Source organism: Carcharodon carcharias, chromosome 8 (genome assembly GCF_017639515.1).
Source record: "Carcharodon carcharias isolate sCarCar2 chromosome 8, sCarCar2.pri, whole genome shotgun sequence".
Lineage (NCBI taxonomy): Eukaryota > Metazoa > Chordata > Chondrichthyes > Lamniformes > Lamnidae > Carcharodon > Carcharodon carcharias.
In genome coordinates this window covers 116245585-116271997 of record NC_054474.1, presented here as the reverse complement: position 1 = coordinate 116271997, position 26413 = coordinate 116245585, and the positions used below count along the sequence as shown (strand labels likewise).

Below are 26413 nucleotides of genomic sequence, written 5' to 3'. Positions count from 1 at the left end.
AAGTACCTACTCAGTTCCTCCGCTATTTCTTTGTTCCCCACTACTACTTCTCCAGCGTCATTTTCCAGTGGCCCAACGTCCACTTTTGCCTCTCTTTATATATCTTTATATATCCTTTATATATCTAAAAAAAACTCTTGCAATTTTTTTTATATTACTGGCTAGTTTACCCTCATATTTAATCTTCTCCCTCCTTATTTCTTTTTTAGTTGTCCTCTGTTGGTCTTTGTAGGCTTCCCAATCCCCTGGTTTCTCACTGCTCTTCGCCGCATTGTATGCTTTCTCTTTAGCTTTTATGCTGTCCCTGACTTCCCTTGTCAGCCATGGTTGCCTCGTCCTCCCTCTAGTTTGCTTCTTCTTCCTAGGGATGAATTTTTGCTGTGTCTCCCAAATTACTCCCAGAAACTCCTGCCATTGCTATTCCACTGTCTTTCCTGCTAGGCTCATCTCCCAGTCAATTCTGGCCAGCTCCTCCCTCATGCCTCTGTAGTTGCCTTTATTCAACTGTAATAATTATCAACTGATTCCAGCTTTTTCCTCTCAAATTGCAGGGTAAATTCTACCATATTATGGTCACTTCCTCCTAAGGGTTCCTTCACCTTAAGCTCCCTTATCAAATCTGCCTCATTACACATCACTAAATCTAGAATTGCCTGTTGCCTAGTGGGCTCCACTACAAGTTGCTCCAAAAAGCCATCTTGTAGACATTCCACAAATTCCTTTTCTTGGGATCCACTACCAACCTGATTTTCCCATTCTACCTGCATATTGAAATCCCCCATGGTCACTGCAACCTTGCCTTTCTTACACGCCTTTTCTATCTCCTGGTGTATCTTGTGCCCCACATGCTGACTACTGTTCGGAGGTCTGTAAATAACTCCCATTATGGCTTTTTCACCTTTGCAGTTCCTCAAATCTACCCACACAGATTCTACATCATCTGACCCTACATCATTTGCCTTCTTTATAAGTCTCCTATGTGAGACCTTGTCAAAGGCTTTGCTGAAATCCAAATAAACTACTCTCATCAACACACTTGGTCACCTCCTCAAAAAGTTCAATCAAATTGTTAGGCATGACCTCGCTCTGACAAAGCCATGCTATCACTGATCAAACCTTGCCTCTCTAAGTGGAGATGGATTCTCTCCTTCAGAATTTTCTCCAATAGTTTCCCTACATCTGACGTGAGACTCACTGGCCTGTAGTTCCCTGGCTTATCCCTATAACCCTTCTTAAATAGCGGAACCACATTAGCTGTTCTCCAGTCCTCTGGCACCTCTCCCGTGGCCAGAGAGGAATTAAAATTTGGGACAGAGCCCCTGTGATCTCCTCCCTTGCCTCCCTCAGCAGTCTGGGACACAAATCATCCGGACCTGGAGATTTGTCCACTTTTAAGCCTGCCAACACCTCCAAAACCTTGTCACTCCCTATATCAATTTGCTCAAGAACCTTGTAGTCTCTCTCCCCGAATTCGATACCTTCATCCTCATTCTCTTGGGTGAAGATGGATGTGAAGTATTCGTTCAACACTCTACCGATGTCCTCTGGCTCCACCCATAGATTGCCTCATTGTTTCCTAATGGGGCCTACTCTTTCACTGGTTATCCTCTTCCCATTGATATACTTATAGAATATCTTGGGATTTTCCCCACTTTTACCAGCCAGAGCTTTCTCATATCCCCTCTTTGCTCTCCTGAATGCTTTCTTTCACTCAGCCAACTTCATATTCAATTGGCTGCTGTCTGTTTCATTCCATGGTCTTCAACTTCATTGGAAATCCTGTCACGTGACATTTTATCAAATGCCTTTTGGAACTCCAGATGCATCATATCAACCACGTTACCCTCATCAACCCTCTCTGTCACCTCATCAAAAAACTCAATCAAGTTAGTTAAGCAAGATCTGCCTTTAACAAATTCATGCTGGATTTCCTTAATCAATTCACACTCATCCATGTGACTGTTAATTTGGCCCCAAATCATCATTCCTAAAAGCGTCCCCACCACTGAGATTAAACTGACTAAACTACTGGGCTGGAGTCACTGGGCTTATCTTTACAGCCTTTTCGACTAAGGGTGTAAAATTTGCAATTCACCAGACCTCTGGCACCGCCCCTGTCCATAAGGGGGATTCGAAAATCATGACCAGTGCCTTTGCAACTTCCATCCTCACTTCCTTTAGTATCCTTGGATGCATCGCATCCATTCCTGGTGACTTATAAACTTAAAGGGCAGCATTTTCTCCCCCATCAGGGGGAATGGGTGGGTGCGGGCGGGCAGGTTCCCTTTTGGTGCCCCTGGTCGGGGGCACGCTGCCATTTTACGTGGGTGGGCCAATTAAGGCCCGCCCAGCATGCCACACACCCGGAAGCGCTGATCACTCCCTGTGCGGGTGGGGTGGGATTCCCTGTGCCGGGACAGCGCTCTTTCGTGCATGTGTGCAAAAAAGTGCACAGATCTCCCTGAGGCAAAGTGCTGCGCCAGGGAGATCAGTGTTACTTTTAAAAAGATAATAAAGGATGAGAAAAATTTTATTGACATGTCCCCTCATCTGACACTGTCACATGAGCTGGAACATGCCAATTACTTTTGTTAAAAATGTAACACAAATTTTAAATCTCTCATGAAACCTCATCCCGCCCGTATATTTTCTGAAGGCCACCTGGGTTCTTCACCTGCCCGCCAACCTTAAGGTTGGATGGGCAGGTCCATTAATTATTTGAATTACTTTTTTAACTGCCTTAATAGGCTGTTGACAGGTTGGCGGGTGCGCAGCTGACTTGGCTGCGCGCCCTCCGAAGTGAGAATCCAAATGACATCACCCCACGTCATTTTACACGTCAGTGAGCGGGCCCCGCCCCCACTTGCCGACCATAAAATGCTGCCACCCTCTCTTATACCTCTTCTTTATCAATTTTTAGCCCATTCAATATCTTGAATACCTTCTCTTATGACTGTGGCAGCATCTTCTTCCTCATTTAAGACAGATTAAAAACACTGATTTCGTACCCCAGTCATGTCCTCTGCCCTGTGTGTAGGTCCATTTTTCGACTCTAACCCTCCACTTACAGGTCTTTTACTATTTATATGCCAGCAACATGCGTGAAAGATGAGGATGAGAAAACAGAGAGGATTCCATGTTGTGTGGCACGAGTTGCTAGAAGCTGGGTAATATCAGGCCAAGGAATGTTGCAAAATATATTTACTTTGCATGACTTCAGTTTACAGAAGGCCCATGTCCGTGTGCCACAGCCATCCTCATCTGCTCCACAACAGCATGTTGTTTCTTTCTGTCACGTTATGCGGAACAGTTACAAGCCACAGTTTCATAATCCATGGCATTAATCATTCACACATGTTGTTTTTCCTGTGAACTTGCATAACAATTGGCTTCTTTCTCCTGTTTCACTGTTTGCAAAATGTTAATGTAAAAAATGTAAAAAAAGCCCTCTGTTTGAGAGAATTGCTCAGAATATCTCTCCAATAACTCTTCAGTAAATGTGAAGTCAATTGGCAGTGGCTCTTACTGGGTACAGCTCCACACACTGACTCTCACTGGGGTACAGGTTCCACACACACTGACTCTCACTGGGGTACAGCTCCACACACACTGACTCTCATTGGGGTACAGCTCCACACACACTGACTCTCACTGGGGTACAGCTCCACACATACTGACTCTCACTGGGGTACAGCTCCACACACACTGACTCTCACTGGGGTGCAGTCCCACACACACTGACTCTCACTGGGGTATAGGTTTCACACACACTGACTCTCACTGGGGTACAGCTCCACACACACTGACTCTCATTGGGGTACAGCTCCACACACACTGACTCTCACTGGGGTACAGCTCCACACATATTGACTTTCACTGGGGTACAGTCTCACACACACTGACTCTCACTGGGGTGCAGTCCCACACACACTGACTCTCACTGGGGTTTAGGTTTCACACACACTGACTCTCACTGGGGTACAGCTCCACACACACTGACTCTCACTGGGGTACAGCTCCACACACACTGACTTTCATTGGGTTACAGCTGCACACACACTGACTCTCACTGGGGTACAGCTCCACACATACTGACTCTCACTAGGGTACAGTCTCACACACACTGACTCTCACTGGGGTGCAGTCCCATACACACTGACTCTCACTGGGGTATAGGTTTCACATACACTGACTCTCACTGGGGTACAGACCCACACACACTGACTCTCACTGGGCTACAGTTTTAGACACACTGACTCTCACTGGGGTACAGTTCCACACACATTGACTCTCACTGGAGTACAGTTCCACACAGACTGACTCTCACTGGGCTATGGGTTTCACACACACTGACTCTCACTGGGGTACAGCCCCACACACACTGACTCCCACTGGGGTACAGTCCCACACACACAGACTCTCACTGGGGTACAGTTCCATCCAAAAACAGAAATACCTGGAAAAACTCCAGGTATTTCTGTTTTTGTTTTGGATTTCCAGCATCCGCAGTTTTTTGTTTTTATCTACAGTTCCACACATACTGACTGTCACGGGGGTACAGTTCCAAGCACACTGACTCTCACTGGGGAACAGTTCTAAACACACTGATGCTCACTGGGGTACAGTCTCACATGCACCGACTCTCATTGGGTTATGGGTTCCACACACACTGTCTCCCACTGGGGTACAATTCCACACACACTGACTCTTGCTGGGGTACAGTTTCACGCACAATGACTCTCAATGGGGGTAAAGTCCCACACACACCGACTCTCACTGGGATACCATTCTACACACACTGACTCTCACTGGGCTACAGTTTTACACACATTGACTCTCACTGGGGAACAGTTCTAAACACCCTTACGCTCACTGGGGTACAGTTCCACACACACTAATTCTAAATGGGGTGCAGGTCCACGCACACTGACTCTCACTGGGGTACAGTGCCACACACACTGACTCTCACTGGGGTATAGTTCCACATACACTGACTCTCATTGGGTTATAGCTCCTTGTGTGACAGACGAAATGTCTGGTTCCTGACGGAAAGTAGGGGTTTAAAGTTACGGTGGTTTGAAGGCGGATTGAGCTTCCTGATGGCATGCAACGGGAATATTTTTGAAATATTAGCATGTCTTGCACATTCCTTAAAATATCATTTCATCAGACTAAATGGTACGTTAGCAATTAACTCTGCAGTGAATGAGAAACACATGCCTGTGGATTCACAAGTTTTTTTGGGTGAGTGCATCAGGTGGGTATTCTCCCTGTAGGATTTGGACTGTGCAGCAGCTGCTTTCCTTATATGGGGATCTTTTTTAGGCCACAGGGCAGGCAGTGTTGATGCAGTGAATCCAGGTGGTGATAATGGAAGGGGATCAGGGCATGGCTGACCAAGGGAGGTTTGTGGGTCATGGGAGCTGATCAGGGCTCATGGGGTCACAAGGACGAAGCTGGTCTATACAGGAAAATCAATACAGACAGAAGGTAATGCATGATAGGGTGGAGGGTTATAGAGGGAAGGTCACTGGTTAGGCGCTGAGAGTCCAGGGTAACACGGGAGGTCAAGGTTGATGAAGGGGGCTTCATGATGTCAGTGGGCAGGTCCAGGATGCCAGCAGTAGACTGATAGGGGCTACTCCAGGAGTAATGAAAGTTGAGCAAGTCATGGTGGGTAGCTTGAGAGTGGACAAAGGCAAGGCAAAGGTGATGGAGTGAGAGCTTTGGCTAATGGAAGGATGGTCAATAGTGACTGAGGTAGGGTGCTGGCTGATGGCTTCCAGCTGCAGTGTCAATGTGGGAGTGTCCAGGGACATTGTTGCGAGAACAGGAAGAGGTCTCCAGAGTACAAACCAAGGATGAGGATGTCTACGGTGGGGTTGGTGGAGACCAGGGTGTGGCCGATGAAAAGTATAGGGGTTCCCATTGGTCAAAAGTTCTCAAGTCAGGAGGTAGGACCATAAAGACTGTGCTGACCAGATCTTCATCTGCATTGTGTCTGCATTCACCTCAGGCAGACAAGATGGGTCAAGTGCACCCAATGTTTCTGTCAGCTCTATCCCATCTGGAGAGGAACTGGCAGAGGATAGCCCAGATCCAGACACAACAATGGCCAGAAGGCCAACAAGGGAAACCAGCAGAGGGTCAAGCAACTCAGGCTTCTGGCAACCAGGGCTCAGTGCATCATTGAGTGTTGGCAGGTAACTGAATATACCGCAGGCAAAGTCTGCCTGCAAATGTCCGACAAGCAATGTCAGAAATGGCTGAGGATGTCAAGGGGTTCCGTTACTCACCAATGTCAGCTGCTTCAGGATGAATTTACTTCCCCTGGAATGGGAGGCAATCCTAGGCCAGTGGCTTTAAAAGTCACCTTGGATTTGGATTTCTCTGCCTGTGGGTCCTTCCAGGACTCAATGGGCACATGTGGTACCTCGCAGTCACTCACAAATGCATCAAGGAGGTCGTAGAATCATTGAATGATAGAAAGTTTATGGCACAGAAGGAGGCCACATGGCCCATCGTGTCTGTGCCGGCCGAGAAGTGAGTCACTCAGCCTCATCCCACTTTCCAGCATTTGGTCCGTAGCCCTGCAGGTTACGGCATTTGAGGTCCATATCCAGACACCTTTTAAATGAGCTGAGAGTTTCTGCCTCTACTATCCTTTCAGGCAGAGAGTTCCAGACCCCCACAACCCTCTGGGTGAAAAAAATTTCCTTCATCTTCCCTCTAATCTTTCTACCAATCACTTTAAATCTATGCCCCCTAGTCACTGACCTCTCAGCTGATGTAAATAGACTCTTCCCACCCACTCTATCCAGGCCCCTCACAATTTTGTACATCTCTATCCTCCTCTGTTCCAAGGAGAACAACCCCAGCCTTTCCAACCTTTCCTCATAGCTGCAATTTTCCAGTCCTGGCAAGACCCTTGGAAATCTCCTCTGTACCCTCTCTGATGCAATTACATCAGCCTGAATTTTGCATTTATTAGGTGGGCCGTGAGGTGGGTGTGAAATGTGCTTCCGCCTGCAGTTTGCCCCTGGCTGCAGCCTTACACCAGCTGGCCCACATGAAACACGCCTGGAGAAAGGCTCAGCGTTGCCGTTGGGGGTGGGAAGAGGACGGGCTATAACATCGCTGCAGGTGGGGGTGAGCGCTTCGGGAGAGCTCCCTAAAGGCAGACCGCTGCCTCAAGGAGCTGCAGACCTTCAAATAAGAAAATAAAGCCCAAAAATGCTGCAAAAAATGTCCATGCAGCACAATCAAGCACCTGAAAGCAGGCCTCGTAACAAAAACATCCCCCAGATATTTCACAGAATCACACGGTGCAGAAGAGACCCTTCAGCCCATCAAGTCTGCCCCGCCACGTGAGAAACACCTGACCTACCTACCTAATCCCATTTACCAGCACTTGGCCTATAGCCTTGAATGTTATGACGTGCCAAGTGCTCATCCAGGTACTTTTTAAAGGATGTGAGGCAACCCGCCTCCACCACCCTCCCAGGCAACGCATTCCAGACCATCACCAACCTCTGGGTAACAAAGTTTTTCCTCACATCCCCCCAAACCTCCTGCCTCTCACCTTGAACATGTGTCCTCTTGTGACTGACCCTTCAACTAAGGGGAACAGCTGCTCCCTGTCCACCCTGTCCATACCCCTCATAACTTTGTGCACCTCGATCAGGTCATCCCTCAGTCTTCGCTGCTCCAACGAAAACAACCTAAGTCCATCCAACCTCTCTTCATAACTTAAATATTTCATCCCAGGCAACATCCTGGTGAATCTCCTCCAGTGCAATCAAATCCTTCCTATAATGTGGCTACCAGAACTGCACACAGTACTCCAGCTGTGGCCTCACCAAGGTTCTATACAACTCCAACATGACCTCCCTACTTTTGTAATCTATGCCTCGATTGATAAAGGCAAGTGTCCCATATGCCTTTTTTACCACCCCACTAACATGCCCCTCCACCTTCAGAGATCTATGGACACAGACGCCAAGGTGCCTTTGTTCCTCAGAACTTTCATTTTATTTTAAATGCTCACAGAGGTTTCATTCCGCCATCGCATGAGGTTTCATCAAAAATGTAAAATCCGCCTGGCTGACTGGCCTGTCCGCCACTGTAAGGTTGGATGGGCCAGGAAAATTGCTGACAATTGGACCATCAATGGGCTTAATTATTGCTGGGCACCCTTCCAACTTTTGCCTGCTCTGGCTGAGCGAAATATCACATGAATGTGCTAAGATGTTGGAACGCTCGCCCAACATCATCTTGAGCGATTTCACGCCCGTTCAGGTTGGGTACACGCCCGCCCACGGGATGTAAAATTCTGGCCATCCTTTCTGTAATGAGGTGACAACAACTGCACACGGTACACAAGTTGTGGCCTAACTAGTGTTTTATATGGTTCCAGCATAACCTCCCTGCTCTTATATTCTATAGCTCAGCTAACAAATGGAAGAATTCCATATGTCTTCTTAACCACCTTCTCAACCTGTCCTGCTACTGTCAGGGAATTGTGGCTATTCACTCCAAGGTCCTTCATACTTGAATTCCATTTCCCACTTCTCTGCCCACCTGACCAGTCCATTGATATCTTCCTGCAGTCTAAAGCTATCCTCCTCGCTATCTACCATGCGGCCAATTTTTGTGTCATCTGCAAACATCTTGATTATTCCCCTACATTTACACCCAAATTATTAATGTATACCACAAAGAGCAGGGGACCCTGCACTGAGCCCTGCAAAACCCCTCTGGAAACAGCCTTCCAGTCACAAAACATCCATCAATAATTACCCTTTGTTTCCTGCTACTGAGCCAAATTTGTACCCAGCTTGCTACATTCCCCTGGATCCCACAGGCTTTTATTTTTTTAACCAGTCTGTCATGTGGGACCTTGTCAAAATCCTTGCTAAAATCCATGTAGACCACATCAACTGCACTACCCTCATCAATCCTCCTTGTTACTTACTCAAAAAATTCAATCAAATTAATCAGACACAACGTTCCCTTAACAAATTCATGTGGACCTTACTTGATTAATCCATGCCTTTCTAAGTGAAGGTTTATCCTGTCCCTTAGAATTGATTCCAATAATTTGTGCGCTGTTGAGGTCGGACAGACTGGCCTGTAATTATTCCGTCTATCCCTCAATTTTTTTTAAACAATGGTACAATGTTAGCAGCCCTCCAACCCTCCAGCACCTCACCTACATCCACACACACTGACTCTCACTGGAGTACAGTTCCACACACACTGACTCTCACTGGGGTACAGTTCCAGAGAAAAACAGAATTACTTGGAAAAACTCAGCAAGTCTGGCAGCATCGGCGGAGAAGAACAAAGTTGATGTTTCGAGTCCTCATCACCCTTCAACAGAACTGAGTGAAAATAGGAGAGGGGTGAAATATAAGCTGGTTTAATGTTGGGGGGGGGGGTGGGGGGAGAGAATTTGGGGGGGTGTGTGGTGGTTGTAGGGACAAGCAAGCAGTGATAGGAGCAGATAATCAAAAGATGTCACAGAGAAGAGAACAAAGAAGTGTTGAAGGTGGTGATATTATCTAAAAGAGTGTGCTAATTAAAAATGGATGGCAGGACACACAAGGTACAGCTGTAGTGGGGGTGGCGTGAAATAAGTCTAACGGCATAAAAGGTATAGATTTAAAAATAATGGAAATAAGTGGGAAAAGGAAAATCTATATAAATTATTGGAAAAAACAAAAGGGAGGGGGAAGAATCGAAAAGGGGGTGGGGATGGAGGAGGTAGGTCAAGATCTAAAGTTGTTGAATTCAATATTAAGTCCGGAAGGCTGTAAAGTGCCTAGTCAGAAGATGAGGTGCTGTTCCTCCAGTTTGCGTTGAGCTTCACTGGAACAATGCAGCAAGCCAAGGACAGACATGTGGGCAAGAGAGCAGGGTGGAGTGTTAAAATGGCAAGCAACAGGGAGGTTTGGGTCATTCTTGCGGACAGACCGAAGGTGTTCTGCAAAGTGGTCGCCCAGTTTGCGTTTGGTCTCTCCAATGTAGAGGAGACCGCATTGGGTGCAACGAATGCAGTAGACTAAGTTGGGGGAAATGCAAGTGAAATGCTGCTTCACTTGAAAGGAATGTTTGGGCCCTTGGACGGTGAGGAGAGAGGAAGTGAAGGGGCAGGTGTTGCATCTTTTGCGTGGGCATGGGGAGGTGCCGTAGGTGGGGGTTGAGGAGTAGGGGGTGATGGAGGAGTGGAGCAGCGTGTCCTGGAAGGAACGATCCCTACGGAATGCCACCGGGGTGGGGGGGTGAAGGGAAGATGTGTTTGGTGGTGGCATCATGCTGGAGTTGGTGGAATCCACTCCTCCATCATTTTCATATGGTCCATCTCTGACTCCCTTCCCTTCCATGACCTCTCTGTCTCAATTTCTGGTGATAGACTATCCACCAATATCCATTACAAGCCTCCCACAGCTACCTCGACTACAGCTCCTCACACCCCGCTTCCTGTAAGGACTCCATCCCATTCTCTCAGTTCCTTCGCCTCCTTCGCATCTGTTCCGATGATGCTACCTTCAAAAACAGTTCCTCTGACATGTCCTCCTTCCTTAACCGAGGTTTTCCATCCACGGTTGTTGGACAGGGCCCTCAACCGTGTCTGGCCCATCTCCCGCGCATCCGCCCTCATGCCTTCTCCTCCCTCCCAGAAACATGATAGGGTCCCCCTTGTCCTCATTTATCACCCCACCAGCCTCCGCATTCAAAGGATCATCTTCCGCCATTTCCGCCAACTCCAGCATGATGCCACCACCAAACTCATCTTCCCTTCACCCCGCCCCCGCCCACCCCCCCAACCCCTCAACCTCCCCGGCAGCATTCTGTAGGGATCGTTCCCTCCGGGATACCCTGGTCCACACCCCCATCACCCCCTACTCCTCAACCCCCACTTACAGCACCTCCCCATGCATACGCAAAAGATGCAACACCTGCCCCTTCACTTCCTCTCTCCTCACTGTCCAAGGGCCCAAACACCCCTTTCAAGTGAAGCAGCATTTCACTTGCATTTCCCCCAACTTAGTCTATTGCATTTGTTGCTCCCAGTGCGGTCTCCTCTACATTGGAGAGACCAAGCGCAAACTGGGTGACCGCTTTGCAGAACACCTTCAATCTGTCCGCAAGAATGACCCAGACCTCCCTGTCGCTTGCCATTTTAACACTCCACCCTGCTCTCTTGCCCATTTGTCTGTCCTTGGCTTGCTGCATTGTTCCAGTGAAGCTCAACGCAAACTGGAGGAACAGCACCTCATCTTCTGACTAGGCACTTTACAGCCTTCTGGACTGAATATTGAATTCATCAACTTTAGATCTTGAACTCCCTCCTCCATCCCCACCCCCTTTCCATTTCTTCCCCCTCCCTTTTGTTTTTTCCAATAATTTATATAGATTTTCCTTTTCCCACTTATTTCCATTATTTTTAAATTTATACCTTTTATGCCCTGTTAGTCTTATTTCACCCCACCCCCACTAGAGCTGTACCTTGCGTGTCCTGCTATCCATTCTTAATTAGCACATTCTTTTACATAATATCACTACCTTCAACACCTCTTTGTTCTTTTGTCTGTGACATCTTTTGATTATCTGCTCCTATCACTGCTTGCTTATCCCTACAACCACCATACCCCGCCCCCCCCAACTTCTCTCCCCCCACCCTCCCCCACCAACCTTAAACCAGCTTATATTTCACCCCTCTCCTATTTTTACTTAGTTCTGTTGAAGGGTCATAAGGACTCGAAACGTCAACTTTGTTCTTTTCTGCCGATGCTGCCAGACCTGCTGAGTTTTTCCAGGTAATTCTGTTTTTGTTTTGGATTTCCAGCATCCGCAGTTTTTTGTTTTTATTACAGTTCCAGAGACGCTGACTCTTACTGGGGTACGGTTCCATACACACTGACTCTCACTGGGGCACAGTTTCCACACACACTGACTCTCACTGGGGTACAGTTGTCACACACTGATTCTCACTGGGGTACAGTTCTAGCAATACTGATTCCTTAATATCCCAGCCAGTCTAATTGCACTCTCCTATTCAAAGTCCCTATCCATTAATATATCAAACTGTGTAATTTCACTTTCCTGCTCAGTTCTCAGGGAAAAGACATTTTTGAATAACCGCACAGATCAGATGTTCTTTAGATGTGGATTTGATGTGTGTGGGTTTAGATGTTCGTGAGACTCGGTTCTGCTTGTTGTGTGAATCTGTGCGTGTTGTCCTTAAGCCCACTTCCAGCTTGTGTCATGTGAGGGGTTTAAATCAGTTCAACATGTTGTGGATTGTGGCTTACTATCCAGCTGTGTGATTCTCTCTATAAATATAAGCTCACAGATGACTGTGAACAAGAACCATCTCTCAAAGTCTGTAGAACATAGCAGGAGCAGCAACAATGAGCAAGGTGGTGTTGTGTGCCGCGCTGGCACTGCTCTGTACTGTAGTCGTGTACGGAGAAATCCAAGTGCAGAGTAACTTCAACCTTAATCAGGTACTTCTAGGGTTCTGGGACTTACCCCATCTCTCTGACCTTTGTCATTTTCTTTCTCTCTCATCTTTCAGTTGGGTATTGGGTTTCTCTTAGGTTGTTAATCCTCCTGGGCCTGATCCACACCTGCAAAAACCATGAATTCTCCAATACACAGCCTCAGAATGTCGCCATGGGGATGGGATGGATTGGAAGGGATGGGGGATGGAGCTTGATTTTGCTGCAGGAAGATTACACTGAGAGCTGGGATTGAGCTGTGAGAAAGGGAGAGCAGAGTAAGGCTTAAGAAGGCCCCACGGAGATGGTATTAAAAGTGTTAGTCTAGAAAGCCTGGGGTTGTTTTTGAATTGGTTTTTGGTTCTATTTTTCTCATTTTTTAAACTCTGTGTCGGAAATGTGTCTGAGATTTTTATCTATCCATTTTCTGTTAGGTAATGGACTTGGATTCGGGTGAGCGGTGAGGGGTAGAGCTGTGAGGGGATTGGTGAGCGGTGAGGGGGTTGGTGAGGGGCTTGGTGAGCGGTGAGGGGGTTGGTGAGCAGTGAGGGGATGAGTGGTGAGGGGGTTGGTGAGTGGTGAGGGGGTTGGTGAGCGGTGAGGGGGTTGGTGAGCAGTGAGGGGTTGAGAAGTGAGGGGCTTGGTGAGTGGTGAGCAGGTTGGTGAGCGGTTAGGGGGTTGGAGAGTAGTGAGGGGAATGGTGAGCAGTGAGTGAGTTGGTTAGGGGGTTGGAGAGTGGGGAGGGTTTTGGTGAGTGGTGAGGGGATTGGTAGCGGTGAGGGGCGTTGGTGAGGTGGTTGGTGAGCGGTGATGGAGCTGGTGAGTGGTGAGGGTGTGAGCGCTGAGGGGGTTGGTGAGTGGTGAGCGGGTGAGTGGTGACGGAGTTAGTGAGCGGTGAGGGGACTGGTGAGAGGTGAGAAGGTTGGTAAGTGGTGAGGGTGTTGGTGAGCGGGGAGGGGGTTGGTGAGTAATGAGGGTGTGAGTGGTCAGGGGGTTGGTGAGGTGGTTGGTAAGTGGTGAGAGGGTGAGTGGTCAGGCAGTTAGTGAGGGGGTTGGTGAGTGGTGAAGGGGTTGGTGAGTGGTGAGAGGGTGAGCGGTGAGGGGGCTACTGAGTGGTGAGGGGGTGAGCGGTGAAGGGGTTGGTGAGCGGTAGGGGGGTGAATAGAGAGCTGGTTGGTTAGTGGTGAACGGGTTGGTGAGCAGTGAGGGGGTTGGTGAGGTTTAGGGGGTTGGTAAGCAGTGAGGGGGTGAGTAGTGAGGGGGTTGGTGAGTGAGTTGGTGAGCGGTGAGGGGTTTGGTGAGTGGTGAGGGGTTTGCTGAGTGATGAGGGGGTTGGTGAGGGTTAGGGGGTTGGTGAGGGTTAGGGGGTTGGTGAGCAGTGAGGGGGTGAGTAGTGAGGGGTTTGGTGAGTGGGTTGGTGAGCGGTGAGGGGGTTGGTGAGAGGTGAGGGGGTTGGTGAGCGGTGAGGGGTTGGTGAGTGGTGAGGGGGTGAGTGGTGAGCGGGTTGGTGAGCGGTGAGGGGGTTGGTGAGCAGTGAGGGGGTTGGTGAGCGGTGAGGGTGTTGAGAGGAGGGTTGGTGAGCAGTGAGGGTGTTGGTGAGCGGTGAGGAGGTTGGTGAGAAGTAAGGGGGTTGGTGAGCGGTGAGGGGGTTGGTGAAGGGGTTGTTGAGTGGTGGAGGGGTTGTTGAGCAGTGAGGGGGTTGGTGAGAGGTGAGAGGGTTAGTGAGGGGGTTGGTGAGTGGTGAGGGGGGAGCGGTGAGAGGGTTGGTGAGCGGAGACGGGGTGGTGAGTGGTGAGCGGGTGAGTGGTGAGGTGGTTGGTTTAGCAGTGAAGGGGTTGGTGAGTGGTGAGGGGGTTGGTGAGTGGTAAGCTGGTTGGCGAGGGGGTTGTTGAGCGGTGAGGGAGTTCTGAGCGGTGAGGGGGTTGGTGAGTGGTGAGGGGGTTGGTGAGCGGTGACGGGGTTGTTGAGTGGTGAGGGGGTTGGTGAATAGTGACGGGGTTGGTGAGCGGTGAGGGATTTGGTAAACGGTGAGGGGGTTGGAGAGTTGTGAGGGTGTTGGTGAGTGGTGAGGAGGTTGGTGAGCGTTGAGGGGTTTGTTGAGCATTGAGGGGGTTGGTGAGTAGTGAGGGGTTTGGTGAGCAGTGAGGGGTTTGGTGAGCGTTGAGGGGTTTGTTGAGTGGTGAGGGGGTTGGTGAGTAGTGAGGGGTTTGGTGAGCGTTGAGGGGGTTGTTCAGCGGTAAGGGTGTTGGTGAGCGGTGAGAGGTTTGGTGAGCGTTGAGGGAGTTGTTGAGTGGTGAGGGGGTTGGTGAGTAGTGAGGGGGTTGGTGAGGGGGTTGGTGAGTAGTGAGCGGGTGAGTAGTAAAGGGTTTGGTGAGCGGTGAGAGGGTTGGTGAGTGGTGAGGGAGTTGGTGAGCATTGAGGGGGTGAGTAGTAAGGGGGTTGGTGAGCGGTGAGGTTGTTGGTGAGTGGTGAGGGGGTTGGTTAGCGGAAAGTGGGTTGGTGAGTGGTGAGGGGCTGAGTGGTGAGGGAGTTAGTGAGCGGTGAGGGGGTTGGTGAGAAGTGATGGGGTTGGTGAGTGTTGACGGGGTTGTTGAGCGGTGAAGGGGTTGTTGAGCGGTGAGGGGGTTGGTGAGCAGTGAGGGGGTTGGTGAGGGGTGAGGGGGTTGGTGAGGGGGTTGGTGAGCGGTGAGGGGGATGGTGAGCGGTGAGGGGGTGAGCGGTGAGGGGTTTGATGAGTGGTGACTGGGTAAGCGGTGAGCGGTGAGGGGGTTGGTGTGTGGTGAGGGGGTTGGTGAGTGGTGAGGGGGTGAGTAGTGAGCTGGTTGGTGAGCAGTGAGGGGGTTGCTGAGTGGTGAGTGGGTTGGTGAGCGGTGAGGGGGTTGGTGAGCAGTGAGGGGGTTGGTGAGGTGAGGGGTTTGGTGAGCGGTGAGGGGGTTGGTGAGCGGTGAAGGGGTTGTTGAGCGGTGAGGGGGTTGGTGAGCAGTGAGGGGGGTGGTGAGTGGTGAGCGGTTGAGTGGTGAGGGAGTTGGTGAGGGGTGAGGGGGTTGGTGAGGGGGTTGGTGAGCGGTGAGGGGGTTGGTGAGCAGTGAGGGGGTGGTGAGTGGTGAGGGGGTGAGTAGTGAGCTGGTTGGTGAGCAGTGAGGGGGTTGCTGAGTGGTGAGTGGGTTGGTGAGCGGTGAGGGGGTTGGTGAGCAGTGAGGGGGTTGGTGAGGTGAGGGGTTTGGTGAGCGGTGAGGGGGTTGGTGAGCGGTGAGGGGGTTGGTGAGCAGTGAGGGGGTTGGTGAGCAGTGAGAGGGTGAGTGGTGAGCAATGGGGATTGGTGAGTGGTGAAGGAGTTGGTGAGAGGTGGGGGCGTTGGTGAGCAATAAGGGATTGAGTAGTGTGGGGTTTGGTGAGTGGTGAGTTTGGTGAGCGGTGAGGGGGTTGGTGAGCGGTGAGGGTGTTGGTGAGGGTTAGGGGATTGGTGAGTAGTGAGGGGGTTGGTGAGTGGGTTGGTGAGCAGTGAGGGGGTTGGTGAGTGGTGAGGGGGTGAGTGGTGAGGGGGTTGGTGAGTGGTGAGAGGTTTGGTGAGGTGAGGGTGTTGGTGAGCAGTGAGGGGGTGAGTAGTGAAGGGGTTGGTGAGTGGTGAGAGGGTTGGTGAGCCCTGTGGGGGTTGGTGAGCGGGTTGTGAGCGGTGAGGGGGTTGGTGAGCAGTGAGGGGGCTGGTGAGCGGTGAGGGTGTTGGTGAGTGGTGAGAGGTTTGGTGAGGTGAGGGGGTTGGTGAGCAGTGAGGGGGTGAGTAGTGAGGGGGTTGGTGAGTGGGTTGGTGAGCGGTGAGGGGGTTGGTGAGCAGTGAGGGGTTTGGTGAGAGGTGAGGGGGTTGGTGAGCAGTGAAGGGGTTGGTGAGTGATGAGGTGGTTAGTGAGCGGTTAGGGGATTGGTGAACGGTGAGGGGTTTGGTGAGAGGTGAGGGGGTTGGTGAGCAGTGAAGGGGTTGGTGAGTGGTGAGTGGGTTGGTGAGCGCTGAGGGGTTTGGTGAGCGGTGAGGGGGTTGGTGAGCAGTGAGGGGGTTGGGAGGGGGGTTGTTGAGCAGTGAGGGGGTTGGTGAGCGGTGAGGAGGTTGGTGAGAAGTAAGGGAGTTGGTGAGCGGTGAGGGGGTTGGTGAGCAGTGAGGGGGTTGGTGAGGGGGTTGTTGAGTGGTGCGGGGGTGGTGAGTGGTGAGTGGGTGAGTGGTGAGGTGGTTGGTTTAGCGGTGAAGGGGTTGGTGAGTGGTGAGGGGGTTGTTGAGCGGTGAGGGGGTTGTTGAGCTGTGAGGGCGTTGTTGAGCGGTGAGGGGGTTGGTGAATATTGACGGGGTTGATGAATAGTGACGGGGTTGGTGAGTGGTGAGGGTGTTGGTAAATGGTGAGGGGGCTGGAGAGTGGTGAGGTGGTTGGTGAGTGGTGGGGTGGTTGGTGAGGGGGTTGTTGAGCGGTGAGGGGTTTGGTGAGAGGTGAGGGGGTTGGTGAGCAGTGAGGGGGTGAGTAGTGAAGGGGTTGGTGAGTGGGTTGGTGAGCGCTGAGGGATTTGGTGAGCAGTGAGGGGGTTGGTGAGCGGTGAGGGGGTTGGGAGGGGGGTTGTTGAGCAGTGAGGGGGTTGGTCAGTGGTGAGGATGTTCGTGAGAAGTAAGGGGGTTGGTGAGTGGTGAGTGGGTGGTGAGTGGTGAGTGGGTGAGCGGTGAGGGGGTTGGTGAGCAGTGAGGGGGTTGGTGAGGGGGTTGTTGAGTGGTGCGGGGGTGGTGAGTGGTGAGTGGGTGAGCGGTGAGGGGGTTGATGAGCAGTGAGGGGGTTGGTGAGGGGGTTGTTGAGTGGTGCGGGGGTGGTGAGTGGTGAGTGGGTGAGTGGTGAGGTGGTTGGTTTAGCAGTGAAGGCGTTGGTGAGTGGTGAGGGGGTTGGTGAGTGGTGAGGGGGTTGTTGAGCGGTGAGGGGGTTGTTGAGCTGTGAGGGGGTTGTTGAGCTGTGAGGGGGTTGTTGAGCTGTGAGGGGGTTGGTGAGTGTTGACGGGGTTGGTGAGCTGTGACGGGGTTGTTGAGCGGTGAGGGGGTTGGTGAATAATGACGGGGTTGGTGAATAGTGACAGGGTTGGTGAGTGGTGAGGGGGTTGGAGAGTGGTGAGGGTGTTGGTGAGTGGTGAGGGGTTTGGTAAGCGGTGAGGGGGTTGGAGAGTGGTGGGGTGGTTGGTGAGTGGTGGGGTGGTTGGTGAGGGGGTTGGTGAGCGGTGAGGAGGTTGGTGAGAAGTAAGGGGGTTGTTGAGCAGTGAGGGGGTTGGTGAGCCGTGAGGGGGTTGGGGAAGGGGTTGTTGAGCAGTGAGGGGGTTGGTGAGCCGTGAGGGTGTTGGGGAGGGGGTTGTTGAGTGGTGCGGGGGTGGTAAGTGGTGAGCGGGTGAGTGGTGAGGTGGTTGGTTTAGCGGTGAAGGCGTTGGTGAGTGGTGAGGGGGTTGGTGAATAATGACGGGGTTGGTGAGTGGTGAGGGGGTTGGAGAGTGGTGAGGGTGTTGGTGAGTGGTGAGGGGTTTGGTAAACAGTGAGGGGGTTGGAGAGTGGTGAGGGGTTTGGTAAACGCTGAGGGGGTTGGAGAGTGGTGAGGGGGTTGGTGAGCGTTGAGGTGGTTGGGGAGCGGTGAGGAGGTGGGTAAGGGGGTTGTTGAGCGGTGAGGGGGTTGGTGAGTGTTGAGGGGGTTGTTGAGCGGTGAGGGGGTTGGTGAGTAGTGAGGGGGTTGGTGAGTGGTGAGGGGTTTGGTGAGCGTTGAGGCAGTTGATGAGGGGGTTGGTGAGTGGTGAGGGGGTTGGTGAGTAGTGAGCAAGTGAGTAGTAAGGGGTTTGGTGAGCGGTGAGGGGGTTGGTGAGCAGTGAGGGAATTGGTGAGCATTGAGGGGGTGAGTAGTAAGGGGGTTGGTGAGTGGTGAGGGTGTTGGTCAGCGGAAAGTGGGTTGGTGAGTGGTGAGGGGCTGAGTGGTGAGGGAGTTAGTGAGCGGTGAGGGGGATGGTGAGAGGTGATGGGGTTGGTGAGTAGTGAGGGGGTTGGTGAATAGTGATGGGGTTGGTGAGTGGTGAGGGGGTTGTTGAGCGGTGAGGGGGTTGTTGAGCGGTGAGGGGGTTCGTGAGCAGTGAGGTGGTGGTGAGTGGTGAGCGGTTGAGTGGTGAGGGGGTTGGTGAGCAGTGAGGGGGTGAGTAGTGAAGGGGTTAGTGAGTGGATTGGTGAGCGCTGAGGGGGTTGGTGAGTGGTGACCTGGTAAGCGGTGAGCGCTGAGGGGGTTGGTGAGTGGTGACCTGGTATGCGGTGAGCGGTGAGGGGGTTGGTGAGGGGGTGAGTGGTGAGCAGGTTGGTGAGCAGTGAGGGGGTTGGTGAGTGGTGAGGGGGTTGGTGAGCGGTGAGGGGGTTGGTGAGTGGTGAGGGGGTTGGTGAGCGGTGAGGGGGTTGGTGATCAGTGAGGGGGTTGGTGAGTGGTGAGGGTGTTGGTGAGCAGTGAGGAGGTTGGTGAGCGGTGAGGAGGTTGGTGAGACGTAAGGGGGTTGGTGAGCGGTGAGGGAGTTGGTGAGCAGTGAGGGGGTTGGCGAGCAGTGAGAGGGTGACTGGTGAGCAGTGGGGGCTTGGTGAGTGGTGAAGGAGTTGGTGAGCGGTGAGGGGGTGAGTGGTGAGCGGGTTGGTGAGCGGTGAGGGGGTTGGTGAGCAGTGAGGAGGTTGGTGAGCAGTGAGGGTTTTGGGAGGGGGGTTGGTGAGCAGTGAGGGTGTTGGTGAGCGGTGAGGAGGTTGGTGAGAAGTAAGGGGGTTGGTGAGGGGGTTGGTGAGCAGTGAGGGGGTTGGTGAAGGGGTTATTGAGTGGTGGAGGGGTTGTTGAGCAGTGAGGGGGTTGGTGAGAGTTGAGAGGGTTAGTGAGGGGTTTGGTGAGTGGTGAGGGGGGAGCGGTGAGAGGGTTGGTGAGCGGAGAGGGGGTGGTGAGTGGCGAGGGGGTTGGTGAGCAGTGAGGGGGTTGGTGAGCAGTGAGGGGATTGGCGAGCAGTGAGAGGGTGACTGGTGAGCAGTGAGGGCTTGGTGAGTGGTGAAGGAGTTGGTGAGCGGTGAGAGGGTTGGTGAGCAATAAGGGGTTGAGTAGTGAGGGGTTTGGTGTGTGGTGAGCAGGTTGGTGAGCGGTTAGGGGGTTGGAGAGTAGTGAGGGGAATGGTGAGCGGTGAGTGAGTTGGTTAGGGGGTTGGCAAGTGGGGAGGGGTTTGGTGAGTGGTGAGGGGGTGAGTGGTGAGGGGATTGGTAGCGGTGAGGGGCGTTAGTGAGGGGCTTGGTGAGCAATGATGGAGCTTGTGAGTGGTAAGGGGGTTGGTGAGTGGTGAGTGGGTGAGTGGTGACGGTTAGTGAGCGGTGAGGGGACTGGTGAGAGGTGAGGGTGTTAATAAGTGGTGAGGGTGTTGGTGAGCGGGGAGGGGTTTGGTGAGTAGTGAGGGGCTGAGTGCTCACGGGGTTGGTGAGGTGGTTGGTGAGTGGTGAGAGGGTGAGTGATCAGGTGGTTAGTGAGGGAGTTGGTGAGTGGTGAAGGGGTTGGTGAGTGGTGAGAGGGTGAGCAGTGAGGAGGTTGGTGAGCAGTATGGGGGTGAATACAGAGCGGGTTGGTTAGTGGTGAACGGGTTGGTGAGTGGTGAGTGTGTTGGTGAGGGTTAGGGGGTTTGTGAGCAGTGAAGGGTTTGCTGAGTGATGAGGTGGTTATTGAGCGGTTAGGGGGTTGGTGAATGGTGAGAGGTTTGATGAGCGGTGATGGGGTTGGTGAGTAGTGAGGGGGTTGGTGAGTGGGTTGGTGAGCGGTGAGGGGTTTGGTGAGAGGTGAGGGGATTGGTGAGCAGTGAGGGGGTGAGTAGTGAATGGGTTGGTGAGTGGTGAGTGGGTTGGTGAGCGTGGAGGGGTTTGGTGAGCGGGTTGGTGAGCGGTGAGGGGTTTGGTGAGCAGTGAGGGGGTTGGTGAGCGGTGAGGGGGTTGGGAAGGGGGTTGTTGAGCCAAGAGGGGGTTGGTGAGCGGTGAGGAGGTTCATGAGAACTAAGGGGGTTGGTGAGCGGTGAGGGGGTTGGTGAGCAGTGAGGGGGTTGGTGAGCAGTGAGGGGGTTGGTGAGGGGGTTGTTGAGTGGTGTGGGGGTGGTGAGTGGTGAGCGGGTGAGTGGTGAGGGGGTTGTTGAGCGGTGAGGGGGTTGTTGAGTTGTGAGGGGTTGTTGAGCGGTGAGGGTGTTGGTGAATAGTGACGGGATTGGTGAATAGTGACGGCGTTAGTGAGTGGTGAGTGGGTTGGAGAGTGGTGAGGGTGTTGGTGAGTGGTGAGGTGGTTCGTGAGGGGGTTGTTGAGCGGTGAGGGGGTTGGTGAGTGGTGAGGGGGTGAGTGGTGAGTGGGTTGGTGAGCGGTGAGGGGGTTGGTGAGCAGTGAGGGAGTTGGTGAGCAGTGAGGGTGTTGGGAGGGGGGTTGGTGAGCAGTGAGGGGGTTGGTGAGCCGTGAGGAGGTTGGTGAGAAGTAAGGGGGTTGTTGAGCAGTGAGGGGGTTGGTGAGAGGCGAGAGGGTTAGTGAGGGGGTTGGTGAGTGGTGAGAGGGTTGGTGAGCGGTGAGGGAGTTGTTGAGCATTGAGGGGGTGAGTAATAAGGGGGTTGGTGAGCAGTGAGGGGGTTGGTGAGGGGGTTGTTGAGTGGTGAGGGGGTTGTTGAGCAGTGAGGGGGTTGGTGAGCAGTGAGGGGGTTGGTGAGGGGGTTGTTGAGCAGTGAGGGGGTTGGTGAGATGTTGAGGGGGTTGTTGAGCGGTGAGGGGGTTGGTGAGCAGTGAGGGTGTTGGTGAGGGAGTTGTTGAGTGGTGAGGGGGTTGTTGAGCAGTGAGGGGGTTGGTGAGCAGTGAGGGGGTTGGTGAGGGGGTTGTTGAGTGGTGAGGGGGTTGTTGAGCAGTGAGGGGGTTGGTGAGAGGTTGAGGGGGTTGGTGAGTGGTAAGGGTGGAGCGGTGAGAGAGTTGGTGAGCGGAGAGGGGGTGGTGAGTGGTGAACGGGTGAGTGGTGAGGTGGTTGGTTTAGCAGTGAAGGGGTTGGTGAGTGGTGAGGGAGTTGGTGAGTGGTGAGGTGGTTGGTGAGGGGCTTGTTGAGCGGTGAGGGAGTTCGTGAGCAGTGAGGGGGTTGGTGAGCGGTGAGGGGGTTGTTGAGCGGTGAGGGGGTTGTTGAGTGGTGAGGGGGTTGGTGAGTGGTGAGAGGTGTTGGTGAGCAGTGAGTGGGTTGGTGAGGGGGTTGGTGAGTGTTGAGGGGGTTGGGGAGCTGTGAGGGTGTGTGTGAGAGGTGAGAGGATTGGTGAGTGGTGACAGTGTTGGTGAGCGGTGATGGGGTTGGTGAGTGGTGAGGGTGTTGGTGAGCCTTGAAGGGGTTGGTGAGAGGTGAGAGGGTTGGTGAGCGGTGAGAGGGTTGGTGAGCAGTGAGAGGGTTGTAGAGCAGTGAGGGGATGTGCAGTGAGGGGGTTGGTGACCGATGAGAGGCTTGGTGAGAGGTGAGGGGATTGGTGAGTGGTGAAGGGGGTTGGTGAGCAGTGAGGGGGTTGCTGAGTGGTGAGGGGGTTAGTGGTGAGGGGGTTGGTGAGTGGGAGTGGGTTGGTGAGTGTTGAGGGGGTTGGAGAGTAGTGAGGGGTTTGGTGAGCGATGACTGGTTTGGTGAGCAGTGAGGGGGTTGGTGAGCGGTGAGGGAGTCGGTGAGTGGTGCGGGGGTGAGCGGTGAGGGGGCTAGTGAGCGGTGAGGTTGTTGGTGATCGGTGAGAGGGTTAGTGAGGGAGTTGATGAGTGGTGAGGGAGTGAGGGGTGCTGGCTTTGGTGAGTGGTGAGAGGGTTTGTGAGCAGTGAGGGTGTTGTTGAGCAGTGAGGGGGCATGGTGAACGTTGAGGGTGTTGGTGAGTAGTGAGGGGGCGACTAGTGAGTCTGTTGGTCAGTGGCGAGCAGTTTGGTAAGCAGTGAGGGGTTTGGTGAGTGGTCAGGGTGTTGGTCAGCGGTGAGGGTGTTGGTGAGCAGTGAGAGGGTGAGTAGTGAGGGGGTTGGTGATTGGTGAGTGGGTTGGTGAGCGGTGAGGGGATTGGAGAGTAGTGAGGGGCTTGGTGAGTGGTGAGGGGTTTGGTGAGCGGGTTGGCGAGTGGTGAGAGGGTTGGTGAGGGTATTCGTGAGCAGTGAGGGTGTTGGTGAACAGTGAGGGTGTTGGTGAGCAGTGAGGTGGTTGGTGAACAGTGAAGGGTTTGGTGAGCCGTGTGGATTTAGTGAGTGATGAGGGTGTTGGTGAATGGTGAGGGGGTTGGTGAGCAGTGAGGGTGTTGATGAGCAGTGAGGGGTTTGGTGAGTGGTGAGGGCATTGGTGAAGGGATTGGTGAGTGGTGAGGGTGGTTGGTGAGCAGTGAGGGGGTTGGTGAGCAGTAAGGGGGTTGGTGAGTGGTGAGGGTGTGAGTGGTCAGAGTGTTGGTGAGTGGTGAGTGGGTTGGAGAGCGGTGATGCCGTTGGTGAGCTGTGACAGGGCTGGTGAGCGTGAGGGGATAGGTGAGCAGTGAGTGGGTGAGTAGTGAGGAGGTTGGTGAATAGTGAGGGGGTTGGTGACCAGTGAGCGGGTTGGTGAAGGGGTTGGCGAGCGGTGAGGGGTTTGGTGAGCAATGAGGAGGTTGGTGAGGACTGAGGATGTTGGTGAGCGGTAAGGGGTTTGGTTAATGGTGAGGGGTTTGGTGAGTGGTGAGCGGGTTGGTGAGTGGTAGGGGTTTGGTGAGGGGGTTGGTGAGTGATGAGGGGGTTGGTGAGCGCTGAGCGGGTTGGTTAAGTGTTTGGTGAGCAGTGAGGGGGTTGCTGAGCGCTGAGGGGGTTGGTGAGGGGGTTGGTGATTGGTGAGTGGGTTGGTGAGCGGTGAGGGGTTTTGGTGAGCGGTGAAAGGTTTGATGAGCGGTGAGGGGGTTGTTGAGCAGGGAGGGGGTGAGTTGTGAGTGGGTTGGTGAGTGGTGATTGGGCTGGTGAGCGGTGAGGGGATTGGAGAGTAGTGAGGGGCTTGGTGACCGGTGAGGCGGTTGGTGAGGGGATTGGCGAGTGGTGAGGCGGTTGGTGAGGGGGTTGCAGTGCATTGACAGTGTTGGTGAGTGGTGAGGGGATCGGTGAATGGTAAGGGGGTTGGTGAACAGTGATGGGGTTGATGAGCGGTGAGGGGGTTGGTGAGCAGTGAGGGGTTCGGTGAGTAGTGAGGGGGATGGTGAGCAGTGTGCGGGTTGTTGAGTGGTGATGTGGTGGTGAGGGGGTTGGTGAGTGGTGAGATGGTTGGTGAGGGGGTTGGTGAGCGGTGAGGGGGTTGGTGACTGGTGGGGGGGTTGTTGAGCAGTGAGGGGATTGGTGAAGGGTTTGGTGAGTGGTGAAGGGTTTGGGGAGCTGTGAGGGGATTGATGACGGGGTTGGTGAGCGTTGAGGGGGTTGGTGAGAGGTGAGAGGGTTGGTGAGCAGTGAGAGGGTGGGTTAGTGGTGAGGGGGCTGGTGAGCTGTAAGGGGGTTGGTGAGAGGTGAGAGGGTTGGTGAGCATTCAGGGGGTTGTTGAGCGGTGAGGTGATGAGCGGTGAGGGGCTTGGTGAGTGGTGAGGGAATTGGTGAGTGGTGAGGGTGGTTGGTGAGCAGTGAGTGGGTTGGTGATTGGTGATGTTGTTGTTGAGCCATGACGGGGTTGATGATGGTGGGGGGGGTTGGTGAGCAGTGAGTGGGTGAGTAGTGAGGGGGCTTGGTGAGTGGTGAGTAGGTTGGCGAGTGGTGAGGGTGTTGGAGAGTAGAGAGGGGGTTGGTGAGCAGTGAGCAGGTTGGTGAGAGGGTTGGCGAGCAGAGAGGGGGTTGGTGAGCAATGAGGGTGTTGGTAAGTGGTGAGGGGGTTGGTGAGTGATGAGGGGGTGAGTAGTGAGGGGTTTGGTGAGTGGTGAGCAGGTTGGTGAGCGGTAAGGGGGTTGGTGAGCGGTGAGGGGGTTGGTGAGCCTTGAGCGGGTTGGTGAGGGGGTTGGTGAGCAGTGAGTAGGTTGGTGAGCAGTGAGGGGGTTGGTGAGCAGTGAGGGCGTGATTAGTGAGTGGGTTGGTGAGCAGTGAGGGCATTGGAGAGTAGTGAGGGGCTTGGTGAGCTATGAGGCAGTTGTTGAGGGGTTTGGTGAGTGGTGAGGGGGTTGTTGAGGGGTTTGGTGAGCAGTGAGGATGTTGGTGAGCAGTGAGGGGATTGGTGAACAGTAATGGGGTTAGTGAACAGTGAAGAGTTTGGTGAGCGGTGAGGGGGTTGGTGAGCGGTGAGGGTGTTGGTTAGTGGTGAGGGGGTTGGTGAGCGTGAGAGGGTTGTTGAAGGGGTTGGTGAGTGGTGAGGGTGTTGGTGAGCAGTGAGGGGGTTGGTGAGCGGTGAGAGGGGTTGGTGAGCGGTGAGATTGTTGGTGAGCGGGGAGGGGGTTGGTGAGTGGTTGGGGGGTTGGTGAGTAGGGAGTGTGTTGGCGAGGGAGTTGGTGTGTGGTGAGGGTGTTGGAGAGCTGTGAGGGGTTTGTTGAGTGGGTTATTGAGTGGTGAGGGGGTTGGTGAGAGATGAGAGGCTTGGTGAGCGGTGAAAGGTTTGGTGAGCAGTGAGGGGTTTGGTGAGCGGTGAGGGCTTGGTGAGCGGTGAGAGGGTTGATGAGTAATGAGGGTGTTGGTGAGCGATGGGGTTGGTGAGCGGTCAAGGGGTTGGTGAGCGGTGAAGGGGTTGGTGAGCAGTGAGGGGGTTTGTTGAACGGTGAAGGGGTTGGTGAGTGGTGAGCTCTGTTGGTGAGCAGTGAGGGGGTTGGTGAGCAGTGAGGGGGTTGATGAGTGGTGAGGGTGTGAGTGGTCAGAGGGTTGGTGAGTGGTGATGTTGTTGGTGAGCCGTGAAGGGGTTGGTGAGCAGTGAGTGTGTGAATAGTGAGGAGGTTGGTGAACGGTGGGGGGGTTGGTGACAGGTGAGCAGGTTGGTGAAGGGGTTGGCAAGTGGTGAGGGCGTTGGTGAGCAATGAGGGGGTTGGTGAGCGGTGAGGGGGTGAGTAGTGAGGGGTTTGGTGAGTGGTAAGCAGGTTGGTGAGCGGTGAGGGGCTTGGTGAGAGGGTTGGTGAGCGCTGAGGGTGTTGGTGAGCACTGAGCGGGTTGGTTAGGGTTTTGGTGAGCGGTGCGGGGGTTGGTGAGGGGGTTGGTGAGTGGTGAGGGGGTTGGTGAGCAGTGAGGGAGTGAGTAGTGAGGGGATTGGTGAGTGGTGAGCAGGTTGTTGAGCGGTGAGGGGGTTGGTGAGTAGTGAGGGGATTGATGAGGGGGATGGTGAGCAGTGAGGGGGTTGTTGAGCATTGAGGGGGTTGGTCAGCAGTAACAGGTTGAGTAGTCAGGGGATTGGTGAGTGGTGAGCGGATTGGTGAGCGGTGAGGGGGTTGGAGAGTAGTGAGGGGGTTGGCGAGCAGTGAGTGGGTTGGTGAGTATTGAGGAGGTTGATGAGCAGTGAGGGGATTGGTGAACGGTGAGGGGGTTGGTGAGCGGTGGGATTGGTGATGGGTTTGGTGAGCAGTGAGGGGGTTGGTGAGGGGGTTGGTTAGTGGTGAGGGGGTTGGTGAGGGGGTTGATGAGTTTGTGAGGGGGCTGGTGAGCAGTGAGGGGGTTGGTGAGTGGTGGGGTTGGTGATGGGTTTGGTGAGCAGTGAGGGGGTTGGTGAGGGGGTTGATGAGTGGTGAGGGGGTTGGTGAGGGGGTTGGTGAGTTTGTGAGGGGGTTGGTGAGCGGTGAAGGGGTTGGTGAGCAATGAGGTGGTTGGTGTGTGGTGAGGGGGTTGGTGAGGGGAATGGTAAGTGGCGAGGGGTTGGTGAGTGGTGAGGGGGTGGTGAGTGGTGAGAGGGTTGGTGAGCGGTGAGAGTTTTGGTGAGCGTTGAGGGGGTTGGTGAGCAGT

At 53.5% G+C, this 26413-nt stretch overlaps 1 protein-coding gene across 1 annotated transcript in view; it reads left to right on the top strand.

Moving 5' to 3' along the window:
• The first annotated feature begins 12358 nt into the window (after positions 1-12358).
• Positions 12359-26413, top strand: part of LOC121281252 (lipocalin-like) — a 39453-nt gene continuing 25398 nt past the window's right edge. The window contains exon 1 of the mRNA XM_041194087.1: positions 12359-12512. Coding sequence (XP_041050021.1) covers positions 12417-12512 — 96 coding nt within the window. The 5' untranslated portion in view covers positions 12359-12416. The remainder of the gene's footprint in view (positions 12513-26413) is intronic.